We start from the raw sequence: 17,838 nt of genomic DNA, 5'->3' as shown, positions 1-17,838 counted from the left end.
TTTGTGGATATAGGTAACTTTAAACCAATTAAATATAATTGCATAACCTCCTGGAAATGCACCAAAACACCATCGCATAATTAGTAGTGACCAGTTCAAATCGGAACAGGAGAAAAATGAACAATTACAGGTGCATCTCAAAAAATTGGAATATCATGGAAAAGTTCTTTATTTTTTGTAATTTAATTTTAAAAATAAACTTTCTTATAATCTAGATTCATTGCATACAAACTGAAATATTTTTTAAGATGTATTTTTTTCTTTTTTATTCTGTACGACTTACAGCTTAGGGAAATTAAAAAGTCAGTATCTCAAAAAAATAGAATATTTTCTCAAAGAGCAGTCAAAAAAAGATTTACAAACCAGAAATGTTTAAGATCTCCAAAGTAGGCTTAAATTTTCTCTTAATACTTGGGGCTTTTTTTTGCACAAATTACTGCAAATTACTGCTGAAGCCAAGGTTGCTTTGATAGAGGCCTTCAGCTCGTCTGTATTGTTTGGTCTGATGTTACTTATCTTCTTCTTGATAATACCCCCCTAGATTCTTTATGGGGTTCAGGTCAGGCAAGGTGGCTGGCAAAAAAAGTACAGTTATATCAGGGTCAGCAAACCAGTTAGTAGTAGTTGCAAAATAAAATCAGCATCTCCAAAAAGCTTGTCAGCAGAAGGAAGCATGAAGCACTCTAAAATCTCCCGGTAGACAGCTGCATTGACTTTGGACTTGATAAAACACAATGAACCAACACCAGCAGATGACACGGCACCCCAAATCATCACAGACTGTGGAAACTTCACACTGGACTTCAAGTAGCTTGGATTCTGTGGCTCTCCAGTCTTCCTCCAGACCTTGATTTCCAAATGAAATGCAAAATTTACTTTCATCTGAAAAGGGGACTGTGGAGCACTGAGCAACAGATCCATTTTTTTCTCCTTAGCTCAGGTGAGACACTTCTTACGTTGTTTTCTTTTTATGATTGGCTTGGTTGTAGTATTTTTGAAGTTTTAGCCCATTTCCTGAAGATGTCTGTATGAGGTGACCCTTGATGCACTGACTTCAGTCCACTCCTTGTGAAGCTCTCCCAAGTTCTTGAATTGGCTTTTCCTGACAGTCTTCACAAGGCTGTGGTCATCCCTGTTGTTTGTGCACCTTTTCCTACCACACTTATTCCTTCCAGTCAACTTTCTATGAATATATTTCGATACAGCACTCTGTGAACAGCCAGTCCTTTCAGCAATGACCCTCTGTGGCTTGCCCTCCTTGTGAAGGGGATTGCGATCTGGACAACTGTCAAGTCAGAAATTTTCCCCATATTTGTAGTTGCATGTTCTAAACTATCCTTTGAGCAATGACCCTCTGTGGCTTGCCCTCAATCGAAATAATAAAGCTCAAAATGGAATATTCAAATTTTTTGAGATACTGAATCTTTAATTTCCGAAGCTGTTAGTCGTAACCATCAGAATTGAAACAAAAAAACTCTTGAAATATTTCAGTTTGTTTTGCAATGAATCTAGAATACAAGAAAGTTAGCTTTTTTAATTAAATTACAAAAAATAAAAGAACTTTTCCATGATATTCTAATTTTTTGAGATGCACCTGTATCTCTAAATAGTGGTGTTATAATTAATCAATTGATCATGCATAGCTAAATTAGGTCTTGAAGGGTTAGTTCACCCTAAAATGAAAATTCGTCCATGTTTTACTCGCCCTCGAAGCATCGTAGGTTTATGTGACTTTATTCTTTCAGACGAATCCATTCGGAGTTAATGATAAGATAGAAGATAAATATCCAGATTTGTATTTATTATTCACACTTTATTTCACGTCTTCTGAACTGTTGACAACAAACACCGGCTTACCCCATTGAAAGGCTTGGAAGAGCAAGGACAATTTTTAATATAACTCCGATTGGATTCGTCTGAAAGAATGAAGTCACATAAACCTACGATGCTTCGAGGGTGAGTAAAACAAGGACAAATTTTCATTTTTGGGAGAACTAACCCTTTAAATGATATACCAGAGAAACTGATTTTCACAATTTCTACTGTATATAAATGGGGACATGAATAGGTTCTCCTTTCACAGAATACGAACTAAATAGAAAAAAATAATTAAAGAGTCAGAGTCTGAGGAATGCTGAAATTTAATAAAAGAAAGGAAAATGAATACAGTTGTAGTAGTAGCAATTAAGGCGTAAAATGTTAAAACTTCACATCTAAATCACTATAACAGAACAGGCAGGAATATGATTTATGAATGTGTCAGCTTTCATTACTACTTTAAAAAGAGCGAAACCTCAGTCTAATCTTTTTTTAGAAAAAAAAAAAAAAAATCCCACAAACACAGCACAAAGGACATATTAGGAGATGCTCCAGCGTGAACAGTTTATTTCTTCACTCCATTACTCTGTGCTTTGGCCTTCTCCTTTTCCAGATATTTCTGTTGAGAAAAAGACATATTAGGAGATGCTCCAGCGTGAACAGTTTATTTCAATAATTCTGATATTTACTAATAAAAGTAAGTGAAACCCCATTTCCAGATATTTCTGTTGAGAAAAAGTTTTACAGTTAGTGCATTACGAGTGACAGAATGATGAGTATGAAAAGAAATGGTCACCTTAAGCTTATCGTAGTGTGCTTGGCTACTGCAGTGGATCTTCTTTGCAGTGTCTTCATTCGAGTAAAACAGGAAGCAGACTCTGCAGTAATATCCCATCTTCACAAACTCCACACCTGGAGCGGGTCGAATGGAATTCATTAATGAGACTCCTTACAAGCTATCTATCAGGACTATATTGCACAAATAGTGACTAAAATGGCCAATATTTTTCCTAAGCCACATCAGGTTTTTATAATACATTCATAGATTAGTTTGAAGCATTTAGCAGCAAGCCGAACTGATTTATTGCCATATTTATGTGATGTTTTATTCCACTTACTTGAACAAGACCACTACTATGTGAACGAGACTAAATCCATAGGTTTATTACATCAAACTTATTTCTTTGCAAAAACCAAAGCCATCTTACCCACTGGGACATTAGGATCGTATGGCTCAAGAGTAGCATGGCTAGTGTCAAGCTTTATTTCAGGTGGTGGTGTTGTAATGGGTTTTTCCTCAGTCGTCTTCACGCTCTTCTCTGATTCAGGGGGAGTAGCATCAGTCTCTTCGTCTTGTGGCTCCTGGGCAAAGGAAAGCAGTGGATAAATCAAGTACATCCTGTTGGCAACATTTTTAAAAATCTTTTATCTACTGCCTGGACTGAGATCTCTGTCAAAATATTACTCCATAATCTATAATAAGTCAATCCCCTGTTGTTCTCTCACATCAAAAGCCACCCATATATTTGTTTAGAACTGTTTTGGCTTATAAACACTGCTTGATCTGTGCATATTTCTCTCCTGTTTCAGATGTGACGACTTTTTCACTGGCGGAAGCGTTATTATGGATTATGGATTGTAGCCATAATAAAAATGTAAAAAAACGTTTTGATGGATTTGTTTCTTACAAGCTTTTGCTTCACAATGTGTTAATTATTGGACTGGAGCGGTGTGGATTATTGTGATGTTTTATCAGCTGTTTGGACTCTCATTCTGACGGCACCCATTCACTGCACAGGACCCAATGGTGAGCAAGTGATGTAATGCTAAATTACACCAAATCAGTTCCCATGAAAAAAAACTCATATACATCTTTAATGTCCTGAGGATGAGTTTCAGTAAATTATTCCTTAAACTATTCCTTTAAAGCGAGAGCTCATTCATAAATAAGCATGCTAACCTCAACCAAAAAGGAATGACAAACAAGACTATATTCATGCTATAAACAAAAATAATGAGGTCACTCACAGTCTCCATATTCTGGTGCTCTGATGTGTCTTTGATTTGTTCCTCCTCTGGCTCGCTCTTCACTTCAGGAACGGTTTCTGCTGGAACATTTTGGCTTTCCTTCTCTTCCTGGCTCTCCTCTTTCTCAGCTTCATCAGTGACAGGCTCTTCCACTTTCATCTTCTTGACAGAAGGCTCTTCCTCTTTCTTATTCTTACTTCTGCCGGAGGAGTTGCTCTGGGTCTCAGACTCTCCGGAGCGCTCCCTCTTGAGCGGCCGTTTGTCCTCAGACTCTGGGCTTGGAGGTCTGTGTCTGTGAGAAGATTATATTGTCAAAACAGATGCCATGCAAGATTCTTTAGAAAGAAAAAAAAGGGAATCTGAATATCCAACTGACCCGTTTTTGAGTTGCTTATATTTCCTGCTCATGTAGACAAGCAGTCGTTTGCCTTCAAATTTAGGTCGATTTTCCTTGTAGGTCTCTGCCATTTTCTCAGCATCTTCCCATCTTTCCATCTCAATGAAGCACTGAGCAAAAATACCACAAATATTATAAACACCATATTTATTTTGCTTATGTATCCATCAGAAAGTGTCAAAATTTTACATCACCTCATTGCGTATTCGGTTCAGAAAGTATCTCTTAACTTTTCCAAATGGTTCTGCGATTTTTAGAATTAAGGCATCTGAGCCTTTGAAGGGTGGAATATTACGAATGTAGATGACTCTGCCGCTCTGTAGACATTGCACATAAACAGTGTTAGATTCTGCTCCTTTTAGATTCAAAGGCAGTATTCCAGATGAGTTACAGGGATAGTTTACCCAAAAATGACTATTTGCTGTTGATTTTCTCACCCTTAGGACATCCAAGATGTAGGTGATTTTTTTTTTTTCTGAAACGTTTATGTCAGTGACCACAAAATTAATAGCCATTAATAGTATTTTGGCTCATTTTCAGTCGGAGTGACTGTCAGGAATCAGGAAATGAGTTTTCGGATAACTAACTTGTACATCTGTGACTTGATGAACTGGTTTAAAAAAAAAAACAGTTCAAAAGAATGATTCGCTTGCAAACCAAACATCACTCCGGACCATTTACCCAAGGCTCTGGATTAGAGATAATAATGTAAGTAGTGTTCAGTTTCTTGCACAGACAGATTGTTTTGCTTCATAAGTTCTCAATATATCATAATGAGCCAGGGGGGTATTAATTGTGTGTGCCTTGATATGCTTTTCTTATTCTTAAAGACAGGCAGCTGCTGACTTGAATGATATGAATCAGCAAGGAGCACAGTTATAGATAATCTTCTTTACTGTTCTACTGAAAAAAAAGAAGAAGAAAAAACTCACCAACATCTTGAATGGTCTCAGGGTGAGTAAATTAACAGCAAATTTAATTTTTTGGGTAAACTATCCCTTTAATAAGCCCAAGTCTTACCTGGATGGTTGGATAGGATTGTGAATGATAGACCTTCACAGGCTTTCCACACACAGATGGCATGACATTTCCACTGTAGAAACTAGCCATTGCTCTTGCCTCTTGTTCATTGGAGAGCTCCAGAAAGGCCTAACACAGAACACCAAAAAAACAGCAACCTTCAGGCTATTTGAGAATAATTCACTGAACACAGACAATGAACAAAAACATTCTCTCCAGCCAAATTGCAATCAATTAAACCGCCTGTCAATGCACAAGAAACATTTATACACACATTACTGAATAATCTCGCATTCATTTTTGGATAGCTACAGCAAAGCTGTTATGAATGAGGTAGCCTGAACAGTACAGAGCTGAGAGCTGTTACCTCAGGCCTCACATCCAAAACCAGGTGCCGCACCACTTTACCAAATGGCTTTGCAAGAGCAAGGACTTCATCCAGATAACCGTAGCCACGTTTAAACCCAACGACATTCACAACTCTCAATCCCTACAATTAGAGAACACACATTAATATCTAACACAACCAGTAAGTTTACAGATATTGGTTGCTAATTAATTTTCAAGTATGCAAGAAATAAGTGACTTACTCCATTATCCTTGGAGCTTCCTGAAACATACAAGATGAGAAGATGCATCATTTAAATGGACTAGCTACAGAAAAACCTGTTTAATCAATAGCTATTTCAAGATTACAGTACCAATTAAAAGTTTCAAAACTTTCAATGTTTTTGAAAGAAGTCTCTTCTGCTCACCAAGGCTGCATTTATTTGATCAGAAATACAGTAAAAACATCAATTTATAATATCACTTCCTGGGATGCGACGCTGAATTTTCAGCATAGTTACTCCAGTCTTCAGTGTCACATGATCCTTCAGAAATCAATCTAATATCCTACAGCATTTATTTTGAAAAGTTTTAAATATCACTTTTAATGCATCCTTGGACAATTAAAGTATTAATTTTGAATAAAAAAAAAAAAAAAATTCTTGCTGATCCCTTTTGAGTGAATGTACATTATTTGGTAAAGTAAAAATAGATTTAAATTTTTGGGTGTCAGCCTCGCTTCTGTTTGTTCTAGCTAATTAAAGATGACAGTCATGAGCACCGACAGTGCAGATTTAATTGAAAATATGATTTCACATTTTTATTTTAACACTGTTTTTATTTAACAATTTATAACTAATTTAACACTAAAGCCATTGTCATTGCTCAAGAGCAGTACCTGATGTGCTTTTAGCTTTGGACCTTGAGTCTTGTTTGTCAGCGTCCTCCTCCTCTGCTAGCTCATCAAGAGTAACAAACTCATCCATGTTCTCAGGAAAATCGGTTTCATTTTGATCCTCCTACAAGCAGATACACAGAGTCAAATGCAGGTCAAAAGAGTGAAAAACATGCAATTTATATTCAACTAGTTAAAAAGAATATACATGCTGTGATTAATAGTGATCAGGGCTGTCAAACTCCAAAAAGGACAAAAAAAGCATAAAAGTGATTCATACAACTGTAAAGCTTTATAATACTTGGAATACAACAGATGAGATATGGACTATTAAAAAAAAAAAATAATAATTTGGTTAAAAGTGTACACTCTCTGCTGAGAGTGGATCGGACTGAGTGCCAAAATACACTTGTGGCCAATCCTCAGTCATTTCTGACAACCACAGTGGCGAGCTTTTTATTGTAAATGTAATGCTACTTTTTACTGCATACTTTTAATGAAGCTGTTTTTGGTCCTTTTTTGGAGATTGACAGCCTCTGGAAACTGTATGCTTTTGTTGTGTGGAAAATATCAACATGAATATTTCTTCAGGTTCAAAAGTAAATAACACAATTTAAATTTTTTAAGAACTATCCCAGCAACAAAGAATTAGGCCGTGGCATTTCAGAATATGTGCCAAAGGTCTTGCCTGCTCTGCACTGTCCTCTTCAGCACCCTCATCTTCAGCTTGTTCCTCATTCTGTTCCTCGAGGTCTTTAGGATGATCAGTGGTGCTCTCCTCCTGCTCTGCTTCAGATGCTGCAGGTTCCTCCACCTCAGTCTCTTCCTGTTTTTCTTCCGAGTCCTCTTGGTTCTCTGCTGTCTCGGCATCATGGGATGCATCTCTGGCTTGCTGCGCTTCAGGGTTCTCCTCCTCCTCCTCTTCCTCCTCCTCTACATTGGTGTCATCAATATCTTCTTGCTGTTCAGTGGCTTGCTCTGGATCACAGGAGATTTCGACATCTTCTGCATCTGCTTCTTCAAAACCCTCTTCGTCTCCATCACGTGCTTCCATAACATCAGCATCTTCGTCTCCTGACCCATCGCCTTGGGCTTCTGCTTCCTCAGGCTTTGGTTCCTCTTCTTTCTCAACAGAGCTCCCTTTGGATTTGGATGTAGAGGAGGACCTCTGGGTCTTCGATGAATGTTTATCACCAGTTCTGCTGGTGGAACTGCTGCTAGTGCTGCTCTTACGGGGAGGTGCTTCCCTTGGTTGCTCGCCCTTGCCTGGTGGGACCCTGGAACATCAAGCACATTTGGTATTGTTTTCTTTTTAAAGTTGTAAGTTGTTTCTCTGGATAAGAAAGGACAACTTACGTTAGAGTCTTATACTTTGTGCAGATGTTCAGTCGAATGGATCTTTTATTGAGAGTCAAAGGATTGATGGTGTAGTACTTCACCAACATCTCTGCATCCTCAGGATTGCTCAGTTGCACAAATGCCTGTTTTAAAAGAAGTGCAAGTGAGAAAAAGCTCAGAACTGAGTGCCGTGTCAAATATCCACAGTGTATTTGCAATGTAAAGCCAAACAAACTTTTCAAGGGAGTTTTCTGTAGACTGTGTTCTTAGATTAGTTTTGTAATCCCTCCATGCCCTGTGACTTGCAAGCATGTGATTTCTAGGTCAGAGATGTTAATAGCATCCTCTATAAATCTTACTCGAGTTAATAAGTTAGATTTCTCCAAATCAGCTCAATTTTAAAAAATCAGTTGAAAATTCTGATTTGTCATCACTCAAAATAAGTTCATAAAAAAAATATTGGTCACTTTATTTTAAGGTCCAATTTTCACTATTAACTAACTATTCACTATTACTTCTGCTTCAATAAACTCCTAATTTGTTGCTTATTCATAGTTATAAGCTAGCTGTTAAGTTTAGTAGGATTAAAGGATCTAAAATATTGTCATGCAAAATATGGCATTAGTATGTGCTTTCAAGTACTAATAAATAGCCAGTATGCTAGTAATATGCTATAACTGCCATTTATTACTACATTCTGTTACACTGGCACTTATTATTAAATATTTTCTTTGTTCACAAAATGAATGACAATGACCAAAGCTTAATGTTAACATGATTTCTGTAGCTCAAACAGCTAGCAACTCCAAGGTCATGGATTTCATTATTCATGTACCTTTGAATGCAATGCAAGTCGTTTTGGATAAAAGCATCTGCCAAATGCATAATATTAATGTTCAACAATTTGAATGCAGTTTTTGCTGACTCTGTTTTAAAATGATGATTCCTTTGTTATAAAAACAAATTACTGCTAGGGCCGTAAAACATACTGGGATAATTTAGGATAGTTTTACCCAGCCCTAAAAGAAACCCATGAAACAGGATATATTTGAAAGATGCATGCTGCATATGTAACTTACCTCATCATTTAGAAAGAGATGCTTCTCGACTGTGCCAAATCTACGAGCTATTGTGAGGAGCTCCATTTTCTTATCACTACCTCGTGGTAAATTGGAGAAAAACACCACCTGGCTGACTCCTCTCTTCACGGGCCTTGTTTCTCTGTCCGGCCTTCCACTTTTCTTTATTGATAAAGCAAATATGCTTAATTGAGCTGACTGGTTGATATGTATAACTTCTACTCTTAAAAGAAACATTCTTACCTCAATAACCATCAGTTCCTTTGACAAATAAATGTGTATCTCTTTCCCATGCAAAATGGCAGGTTTACGCTGGTAATAATTAGCCATGGCCAAAGCCTCCTCATGAGTCTGCATCTCTAGGAAAGCCTTTGAAAAATACAATAAATAATGAATGTAATAAACTTCATGGCATTACTTAATCAGAACAGATACCAATTATGGGCATTTCACATTCCGAATTTAGGTAAAATGTCATTGTCATGACTCGAATGATCTTGAATGACCATTCAAATATATACAGGACAGGTACTACCTTGTTCCTCAGTATCAGATTTTCACAGATGGTGCCAAAGGGTTTTGCCAAGGCAAACAGGCTGTTTGGAGACAACGGCTTCCTTTCGTATTTTGCTACGACCACCCTACTTCTTATCTAAAACAAAAACATTCATAAGTGTACAAGCACTAAGATAACCATCCACTTAATCAAAAGATCTCAAAAATAATGTCCTGATTATATATACATCAGTATGTTAATTGCAGATGCATTTCAATGCTACAGAATTTTAAAGGTGCAGTATTTAATAGACATCTAGTTGTTGAAATGGGAACTGCAGTCCAAATTCAAAATACTAAAGAGTAATTTCTCCTGCACCCTCTTCCTCAGACTAGACACTCAAGCGGGTTGCCAGATTGAGGATGCACTACAGGAATGAGTGCAACTGATAGCAAAAGGCAACAAGCCTTATAATGTAACGTGAGTTGATTTATCCACATATTCCACTGGTCAGAGATTTTTTAGATAGATCTGCTAGAACTGTGATCCTTATAATGTAACTTGAGTTGATTTATCCACATACATCTCTGTCAGACAACTGGCAACCCGGAGTATTGAAATACTACTGACTAAACTGGCAGTGGGCGGAGTCACACAGACCAAAACAAAAACAGGAATTCCGACACAGAACACAAATTTTTAAAATAGAATAACTGACGGTAGCATTGTTTTTCAGAGAAACAAGTATGTGAACTTAGCATGTATCCTAAATATCTGTTATAATATGGTATTTGTATGCTTTAGCATAATTATATTCTATACAGCACCTTTAACATCTTAAAATAAAAAACAAATAACTTTCAGTCCATTATTACCTTGGGTGGTACTGTTGAATACGATGGCATTTTACTTGTCGTTCCCATACTGGAATCAGATCCTGAAAAAAGTTTATCAAATTATTTAAAATTTGAGACTGATTTAAATGACCCAAATTAGCCAATGCATCACAAGAAAATGTTTTGTCATCTTCAAGTTCACTGTACTGTTTTTGTTAATCAGTGAAACCCACAGGAAGACATTTACATTACAGACTGCTCTCAAGAACACAGAATGAAAGTGGATTGCTGATTCAGCAAAAAGATAGCACAGCTTTACCCCAGCTGGAGCTCATCCCTGTTCTTTGTAGACTGGCACCAATTGGAGCCGCCCCCAACAAGCCATCTGAACGACTTTTCGTTTCCAGTGAAAGGGACGTCGACCTAGGGAAAAATTTATTTTTAATGCTCTAAAGCAACTATTTTAATCGTAAAAAGCAGGGTGCATCACACTTATGAAAAAAAGTATTTGAAAAACAATTAGTAACATACTTGCGACTAGAGGGCAACTGAGGGTCCCAGTCTGGGTACCTATAAAACAACAGGAAACAGTTTTCAGGTCCTTTTGAATTGCTGAGCTCTAAATGTTTAACACATGAATGAAAAACTCAGTTTCAAACACTGCAAGAGCAAAAGTTAGCAACCATGTCTAGAAGTCCTACATGGCAACTTATTAATGCACTAGAATTACAGGTTCGCAGATACGATAATCAACTCTAAGGCTTCATTCAAAACAACAACAAAAAAGAGATAGATTCTTTATATTTGCTTTCTTTACTCTTTATATTTGCTTTTTAGATTACGAGTAGGCTGATGAATGCATTTATAAATAGCTACAATGTTAGAGTCACTATCTTTATGAATTGGAGGGGTCTACTTTGATTGAGTCATGGTAACAAACTGAATTTCTTCATAATTTTTTTTAACCCTCTGGTGTTGTTTGTGTGGCAGTCAAAAAATGATCCTTTTTTATTTCAATGTCATGATCCATTTATTACCTATTGACCACTTTTTGAGAATAGACAAAAGAAAAAAATTGAATCTTAAACTGTCATAACTCTTGAATGCTTTGGAGTTTAAGTGTGGTATCTTTTTAAAGAGTACACTTAGAAGATGATTGATGATGCAAAAAAAAAAGTTAAACTTTTTAAATCAAATAAGTTTCATTTTATTATTATGATGATTGAAAAAAAAAGTTTAAATTTTTTAATTAAATATGTTTTTTTTTATTATTATTTAATGTAAAGATGTATGATTTTCAACGGCATAAATCTAAAGTTATGTTTCAAATTTGAGGTTGATATTAAAAAAAAGGTAGCTTTCAGTAGATTTTATTTGGGTGCAATACCAAACGTTTCCACTAGATGAAATTTGCTTCCCATTAGTTTCCAATGAAGCCATTTTAAAAGTGAACAATACAAGTGACCATTATTTTCAGAACCACTTGACCTTTTTGAATCAGGTCCATGATTGTGTGTGTGTGTGTGTGTTCACATAGCATGCAAGAAAAACTTTACTTTATTTTAATTTGAACAATACAATTGAGAATTATTTACATAATTTTTTAAGTTTAAGTTGAAATAACATAAGTTTTTTGTCTGAAAAGTTTTGTTCACCCAAAAGTAAAAATTCTGTTATTTATTAACTTTGCCTTTATTGCCTTTATGTCAGTAGAATAGTGCCACTTAAATTAAAATGATTATGCAGAAGAACAAATAAGGTTTTAAATAAACTTTTGTATAATATGTGATCCAAAAGGCCCAAAGTGGAACTGTACCTACCGGATGTGAAATTTAGGCTTGTTTCTAAATAACACCATTAACATTTGAATGAAAAATTTTCACTTACATTTGCAGAAGGAGTCTGCGGTTTTCAGAGTGACGAATCCCATTCGTGTGTTGAGTCCATTCCTTCACAAACACAGGAAAGAAGGAAAAAATAACCTTAATATAATACAACAACATTGCTTGTACATGCTGTGAGATCAAAACAATTCAAGGCTTGACAAAGTTGACAAGTTACCCTTTCTGACTAGTAGTACGAGCAACAAATGAGTACTGGTATGGACCTGAAAAGAGGTCTACATAATAACTGTCCTAACTGAAGCCAAGCATAAAGACCAAGAAGTCAGTAATACAGTTAACAACAGTTCATGTCCAATTTTTTGTACTCCAATTTGATACTGATTTAAATGCAACAAATGATGTTTAAAGAGGGTCTTCTTCAATAAGCAGGACTCAAGAAGAAAGAAGTGTGTGTGCAGAAGACAAGCGGCTTGAATTACTCACCATGACAGAGTGCACATCAAAATCACAAAGGGAGCACACATGGGGAAACATGAGAGGCATGACTCCCAAGAAATCCTGCACTTTTCCCTGAGAGGGGGTGCCCATCCTTCTCTGCATGAACATGTCGTCAGATGCCGATGACGTCGACATGCCAAGGCTGCGGTAGGAGTCATGGGAAAGATCAGAATACTGGCGGTCTCTGCCGCTACCGCTGCTGTAATCTAACATGTCGTATCCACGCCCGGACGATTCTTGCGTGGAAGTATAACCGAAGTCGCCTTGCGAGCGGCTTTGAGCCTGCCCTCCGGAACGGTCCAATCTTCCGCCCTGCGAGCCGCCCCAATCGTCTCGGCCGCCTCTGTACGAAGACTCAGAAGAAAGGGTCGACATGTCACCACTCATGCGGCGGCCGGCTTCCATCTTGCGGTTCTTTAGTTGCATGATAAGATGGGGCAAGGTCTCCACGCTGATGTTCTCCTCTGGAACCTGCGCTAGCGCGTCCAGATCGGTGGGCGACAGGCCTAGGCTGGCGAACAGTTTCATGGTATTGCCAATGTGGCTGCCCGCTCGGCGGGACAACTGAGAGTCGTGGTCTTTTCCCTCCCCTCCACCCAAACCAGACATGCCATGAGACTGGGAAGACGATCCGTAGGGGTCCGAGTGTGTCTCGCCCATACTAAAGTTCAAAGTCTCGGCGGCTGCCAAAAGCCCACGGCCAACAGCAAAGCCTTTCTGAGCATCATCACCGGTCAGTTTCTGGGACATGACGGCGCTCTGGACGAGTGGAAAAAGAGAGGAACAAAGCAAATCAAAAAGTCCTCAGAAAGACAATCCGTTGATTTAAGCCTGGATCGAGAAAAGAGAGCTCCTCCAGAATGAAACAGGTCTGCAGAAACACAATGGAGCAATGATTTCTAGCATGCTCGCGAAATGGTTAGCAGTGGCATAGGAAAGCAAGACAGTGAGCTCCACAAATCCATACAATGCAAGTAACAGAAGTCAAAATTATTTACAAATGACAGAGGTACAAATGGACAGTTTGGTACATTGACCAAATAGACCATAAAATGAAGATTTATAAGTACCATGAAGAGCAATTTATTGGGAAAGTACAGAAGAGCTTTGAAGGGAGAAAAAAAATCTAATTTAGATCCTTAAATGTGGATGGGAAAGACAGGGAAAGTATTGCAGTTTCTTGGTCAGGAGAGAACCAGGGAGAGATAGTGTTCATGCCTTTAAGTTGTACTGCATGACCAAAAACTACAAATCAGAAATCCACGCACGGAAACAAATTTAACCAAAATAAAGCTAATCAACTTTAGCACTTAAATAATTTGGCATCAAGAGGTCTCGATAACAGCCAATAGTTGGGCTCAAGTGAAACACATGGTGTGCAAAGACAGCACAGGATTTTCAGAACAAGATATGCATCTTCATCCAAAGAAAAGTGAAATATTACACATTAACTGTGACTTGAAACTGTAGTGTTTGTAATGGAAAAGATGGTATAAAAATGTCAAAAATGGGGAAAAAAATATATATACATATAATGGTGTCTCACTTGACAAGCTATTTATTTTATTATTTTATTCAGAAGGTTGTCATCTCTGTTTTTTGAAAGCTGAAATGAGAAAAGTGTGTCTTATAAAACAGGCAGACATTTGCGGTATCAGTATTAGCATAAAACCAGTGGTTACTGTACGGCCAAAACACCAAAAATAGACCAATTGAAGAAAAACAAAAAAAAAATGTCAAAATGAACGATAAAATCAACTGAACTGATTAACACAGAAAAAGCATAAGTTTTGATGAACCGTATAAATGAATGAAAGTTTCACATGGACACAAACAATCAAAAACAGCAGGTACTATATGTGAGAAAAAGGTAATTAAAAACACAACTTATAAAAATAGAAGAGCATTTAACAATTCTTCAAAGTCTTAACTTGCACGTATTTTTGTTACTCCTCCAATTACAAAAAAGTCCTTACATCTGATTGGTCAGTAGAGTTTCAATCATGTATGTGTGTATCAATCAATGCAAATTGCTGTTTTTGTATCAACAATTTGCTATGGAAGAATATCACATAAAACTGCATTATCTAAGCCTAATGTGTTTTTATCATTTTTAATAATTTGTAATCATTTTATTAAAGCAATACAACATTCAGGTTGATGAGGAACATTTTAAGTCTAATGGAATCTAGATTTTTTTTTTTTTAGTTATTTTTGCAAAATCTTAGAAAAGTAATAGATTTTATCTTTTAGAGTTGGAGGAAAGGAATTGGGTTCCAGAAGTGAAAATTATTTTTGATTTTCTCCAAATGTAAGGTTATAAAATAGTAGAGTTAACTTGTAAAGTTTTATTTTAAATTTTTTGCTTTTTTTTTTTGTTTTTTTGATATTGTTTATGGGATTATTCACAGTTCCCTCATTAAAGCCTTTAAGTACAAAGCCCTGTACCTTTGTCTTTTTGTCCGTTTCTCAAATCCCGTTCTGCTTCAAATCAAAGTCTGTAATGCTGTCGTTCACCTCGTTTGTTTAATTCATGGCAAGACAGAAAACGAAAGAGGGGGAAAAACAATTCCTTAACGGCTGCTGAAGAAGTGGGCGGGAACTACTGACTTTTGCATTCTGAACATGAGAAGTGGAAAGGGTCTGTATGCATGTATTCTTATGTTTTAAGACTTTCGGCGCAGTGATGCAATGCAAACTGATGACAAGACCAGAAAAGGATGGTGGAAAGATAAGAACACTATGATGCAAGGCATTAAAATAGCTACAGCTGATAAGATTTGAATGTTTTATGGCATTACTTAAGACTGTGTGGAGAATACTGATTAAGTTAGTTTGAAACTATATGCATTAGTAAAGAAAATACATCAGCACAGTGCAAGTCAGAACTGGAGTGGGGCATATTAAACATTAGGCAGAATATGAAATCAACACAAATGTGTAAACATGGCAATGGCACTACTATCCAGATTCGGTGCAGATGAAAGAAATTCAGAGAATGTCTTGGACAGAAACCTTACAAGTGTTTAAGAGATATCCCAGAAAACACATCAAAACGACGTATTTTACCGCTTTAAATAACGAAAGTGTCAGCTGATGCTACGATAATAACATTCACCTCATTTTTAGGACCTTCGACCTACATTAACCGCGAAACTGTGTAAATACTTATCTTAAATTAAAGCTTAATCCAAGCTACATCCGCATTAAACACAACACATGGACGAATTAGGATGATTAAAAACTATATAAATAAATAAAAGGCCACAGGTCTAAACGTGCACGACTAGGCCCTAACGTTACACCGCAACCGTTAAACGCGTAACTCTGCAGCTCGGGTTTATTAAAGTTTGTACTTAAAACACACATCGTATAACATCACATCTGTCATTCAAATGCACCGTGTGTCTACTTACATTTTTGTCTTTTTCCCAAACCTTTGGGTTGAAGTCCTTTACGTCGCACGAAGTGAAACGCGATCAACGGCTAGAGCAACTGCGCACGACGTGAAGGCGGAAATGGCTACGAAAGCGTTCCTCACTTCCGATGTGATTTGCAAAATAAAAGCCCTAGCTGGTTTTCGTCAGAACTAATACCAAAGCCACTCTTCTAATTTATATTGCTATTATTTATTATATCACAATACTAAAAATTCCCTTAATTGTTTTTACTGTTGAACAATAAAACTCTGGATGCCACGTGGCCTGTGATGCCACTAATCAGATTTCAGAATATTCATAGACTGGAACAAAAGAAGCAAAGCAGTCAGTTTATATCATCAGCCTGACCTGACTGAAGCATCTACACATCATGTGTGCTTTATACTAATAGCTTTCAGAAAATAATCTTCTTTGAAGGACAGTCAAAATAGCAATGTCCTACAATCGGTCTTCAGATGAGGATAACGGTCAACAAAAAGACCAGAGGTCATTGCTTGTCAATGCTGTGCACCCAGATGTGACCGAACAAGTGCTGCATATGGTATTCCAGCCATTCGGATCCATCTGTTAAGTGCAAGTGTGCAAAGACAGAAGAAAGAACTCATCTCGCGGGTTTGGTTTTGTAACCCTTGAATAGTGCCATGAAACAGAAAATGTGACTTAATTTTTTGGAGCTTATGGGCACACCAATGCACAACATTTGGGCCCAGTACATAAATGTTAAGGTCCTGGTAAGACAAAGGGATAGGTCTAATAAAGCAGCTCTGATGAACTAAAGTCATTGCTTGTGACTAATTTGTGACTGATTTGAGTTTACTAAGAGCCTATAGGACAAAGAATAAAGCTCCAGCGTGCCACGTCCTGCAGGGTGCATTGATGGCACAACAAGAAACAGACATATAACCATACATTCTACTGTCCCACTAATGCTGGTAAAGCATTAAAATTCATAAAAAGTCGGCAGTCCAAATGATTAATTTGTGCTATTATGTAATCTAATAATTACATAACACAATGAATGTAGCAAAAGTTTTTAAAAATTTTGTGGTTCTTCTGTAATAGTACAATTATTATCGTAGTCTTTACTTTCACGTAGCATCAATATTTTGGTAAATATTCAGGTTAGGTTAGAACTTCCATCATTAGTTTTGCAAGGATGTGAACATTCTAGATGTTTCTGTAATATTCTAGTGTAATATTATAGTGGAACAGTCCAGAGTACGTACCCTTAATTAAACCAAATTAGTAATTAAATACAATTTTGTATAAATAAATTATATAAATAGTGACTGTTTAAGATGTGTCCAAGGATTAATGGACTCTAAATTTAATTTGAGGCTCTATTTAATGAATTACTTAAAATTTTAGCTGATATTTAATTCTCACAGCAATTTATTTTAACACCATTTTTATTTAAACACACGTTTTATTTTGAAATCACCAGACCGTGACTGAATAAAATTCCAATGTTTTCAGAAATCGTATGTGAATGTGTTTTCTTGTTCTTTCCACGCTTCAGTTTATTGATTATCACCATCTCCATCATCCTCTTCTGCACAAGACTCATGGTAGCAGGCCTTACAGTTCCTGCATCTGCTCCACGCTTCAGCAGCTTTCAGATCACCGTCTGAGCCGTGGTTTATGAAGCAGCCTCTCTTGTAGGAGGTGGCTGCTTTATTCTGTTCATTTCTTTGTTTTAAATGTTGATCATAAAGAAGGTATTCTGAGTTTCTTTGTAAATATGGTACTGTCTTGGCTTTTTTGTATGACCACAAAGTCTGTGAATGATGCCACTTCATCAGGGTTGCAATGTGCGGCGTCT

General features: G+C 36.9%; 1 protein-coding gene across 2 annotated transcripts; it reads right to left on the bottom strand.

Annotated features, from left to right (window-relative positions):
* Positions 1-2,123: 2,123 nt before the first annotated feature.
* On the bottom strand, positions 2,124-16,144 carry LOC109101383 (matrin-3-like). Of its 2 annotated transcripts, none has more exons than XM_042738616.1 (21): positions 15,993-16,144; positions 12,562-13,447; positions 12,122-12,183; positions 10,766-10,804; positions 10,554-10,657; positions 10,274-10,335; positions 9,438-9,554; positions 9,146-9,271; positions 8,903-9,064; positions 7,842-7,966; positions 7,174-7,762; positions 6,489-6,609; positions 5,854-5,873; positions 5,631-5,753; positions 5,264-5,392; positions 4,438-4,560; positions 4,223-4,353; positions 3,847-4,138; positions 3,027-3,180; positions 2,615-2,730; positions 2,124-2,437 (listed from the first exon to the last, which is right to left on the bottom strand). In XM_042738616.1, exons 2-21 carry the CDS (start codon positions 13,324-13,326, stop codon positions 2,384-2,386), a joined length of 3,414 nt encoding a protein of 1,137 aa, XP_042594550.1. In that variant the 5' UTR covers positions 13,327-13,447; positions 15,993-16,144; the 3' UTR covers positions 2,124-2,383. The 2 variants fall into 2 exon arrangements, with proteins under 2 accessions (XP_042594550.1, XP_042594551.1); XM_042738617.1 differs by having other exon boundaries at positions 12,562-13,335; positions 15,993-16,112.
* Between the last annotated feature and the right edge of the window lie 1,694 nt (positions 16,145-17,838).

This window comes from Cyprinus carpio, chromosome B14, assembly GCF_018340385.1.
Source record: "Cyprinus carpio isolate SPL01 chromosome B14, ASM1834038v1, whole genome shotgun sequence".
Lineage (NCBI taxonomy): Eukaryota > Metazoa > Chordata > Actinopteri > Cypriniformes > Cyprinidae > Cyprinus > Cyprinus carpio.
The sequence above is the reverse complement of the archived record's forward strand: the minus strand, read 5'-3'. Positions and strand labels throughout refer to the sequence as shown.

Excerpts from the sequence above, each read along its gene's own strand:
- LOC109101383 (XM_042738616.1), bottom strand. The coding sequence starts at position 13,326 with ATGTCCCAGAAACTGACCGGTGATGATGCTCAGAAAGGCTTTGCTGTT. Across the intron at positions 10,658-10,765 it reads CAGTTGCCCTCTAGTCGCAA|GTCGACGTCCCTTTCACTGG; the intron begins GTATGTTACTAA and ends ATTTTTCCCTAG. Across the intron at positions 6,610-7,173 it reads AAGAGGACAGTGCAGAGCAG|GAGGATCAAAATGAAACCGA; the intron begins GCAAGACCTTTG and ends ATCTGCTTGTAG.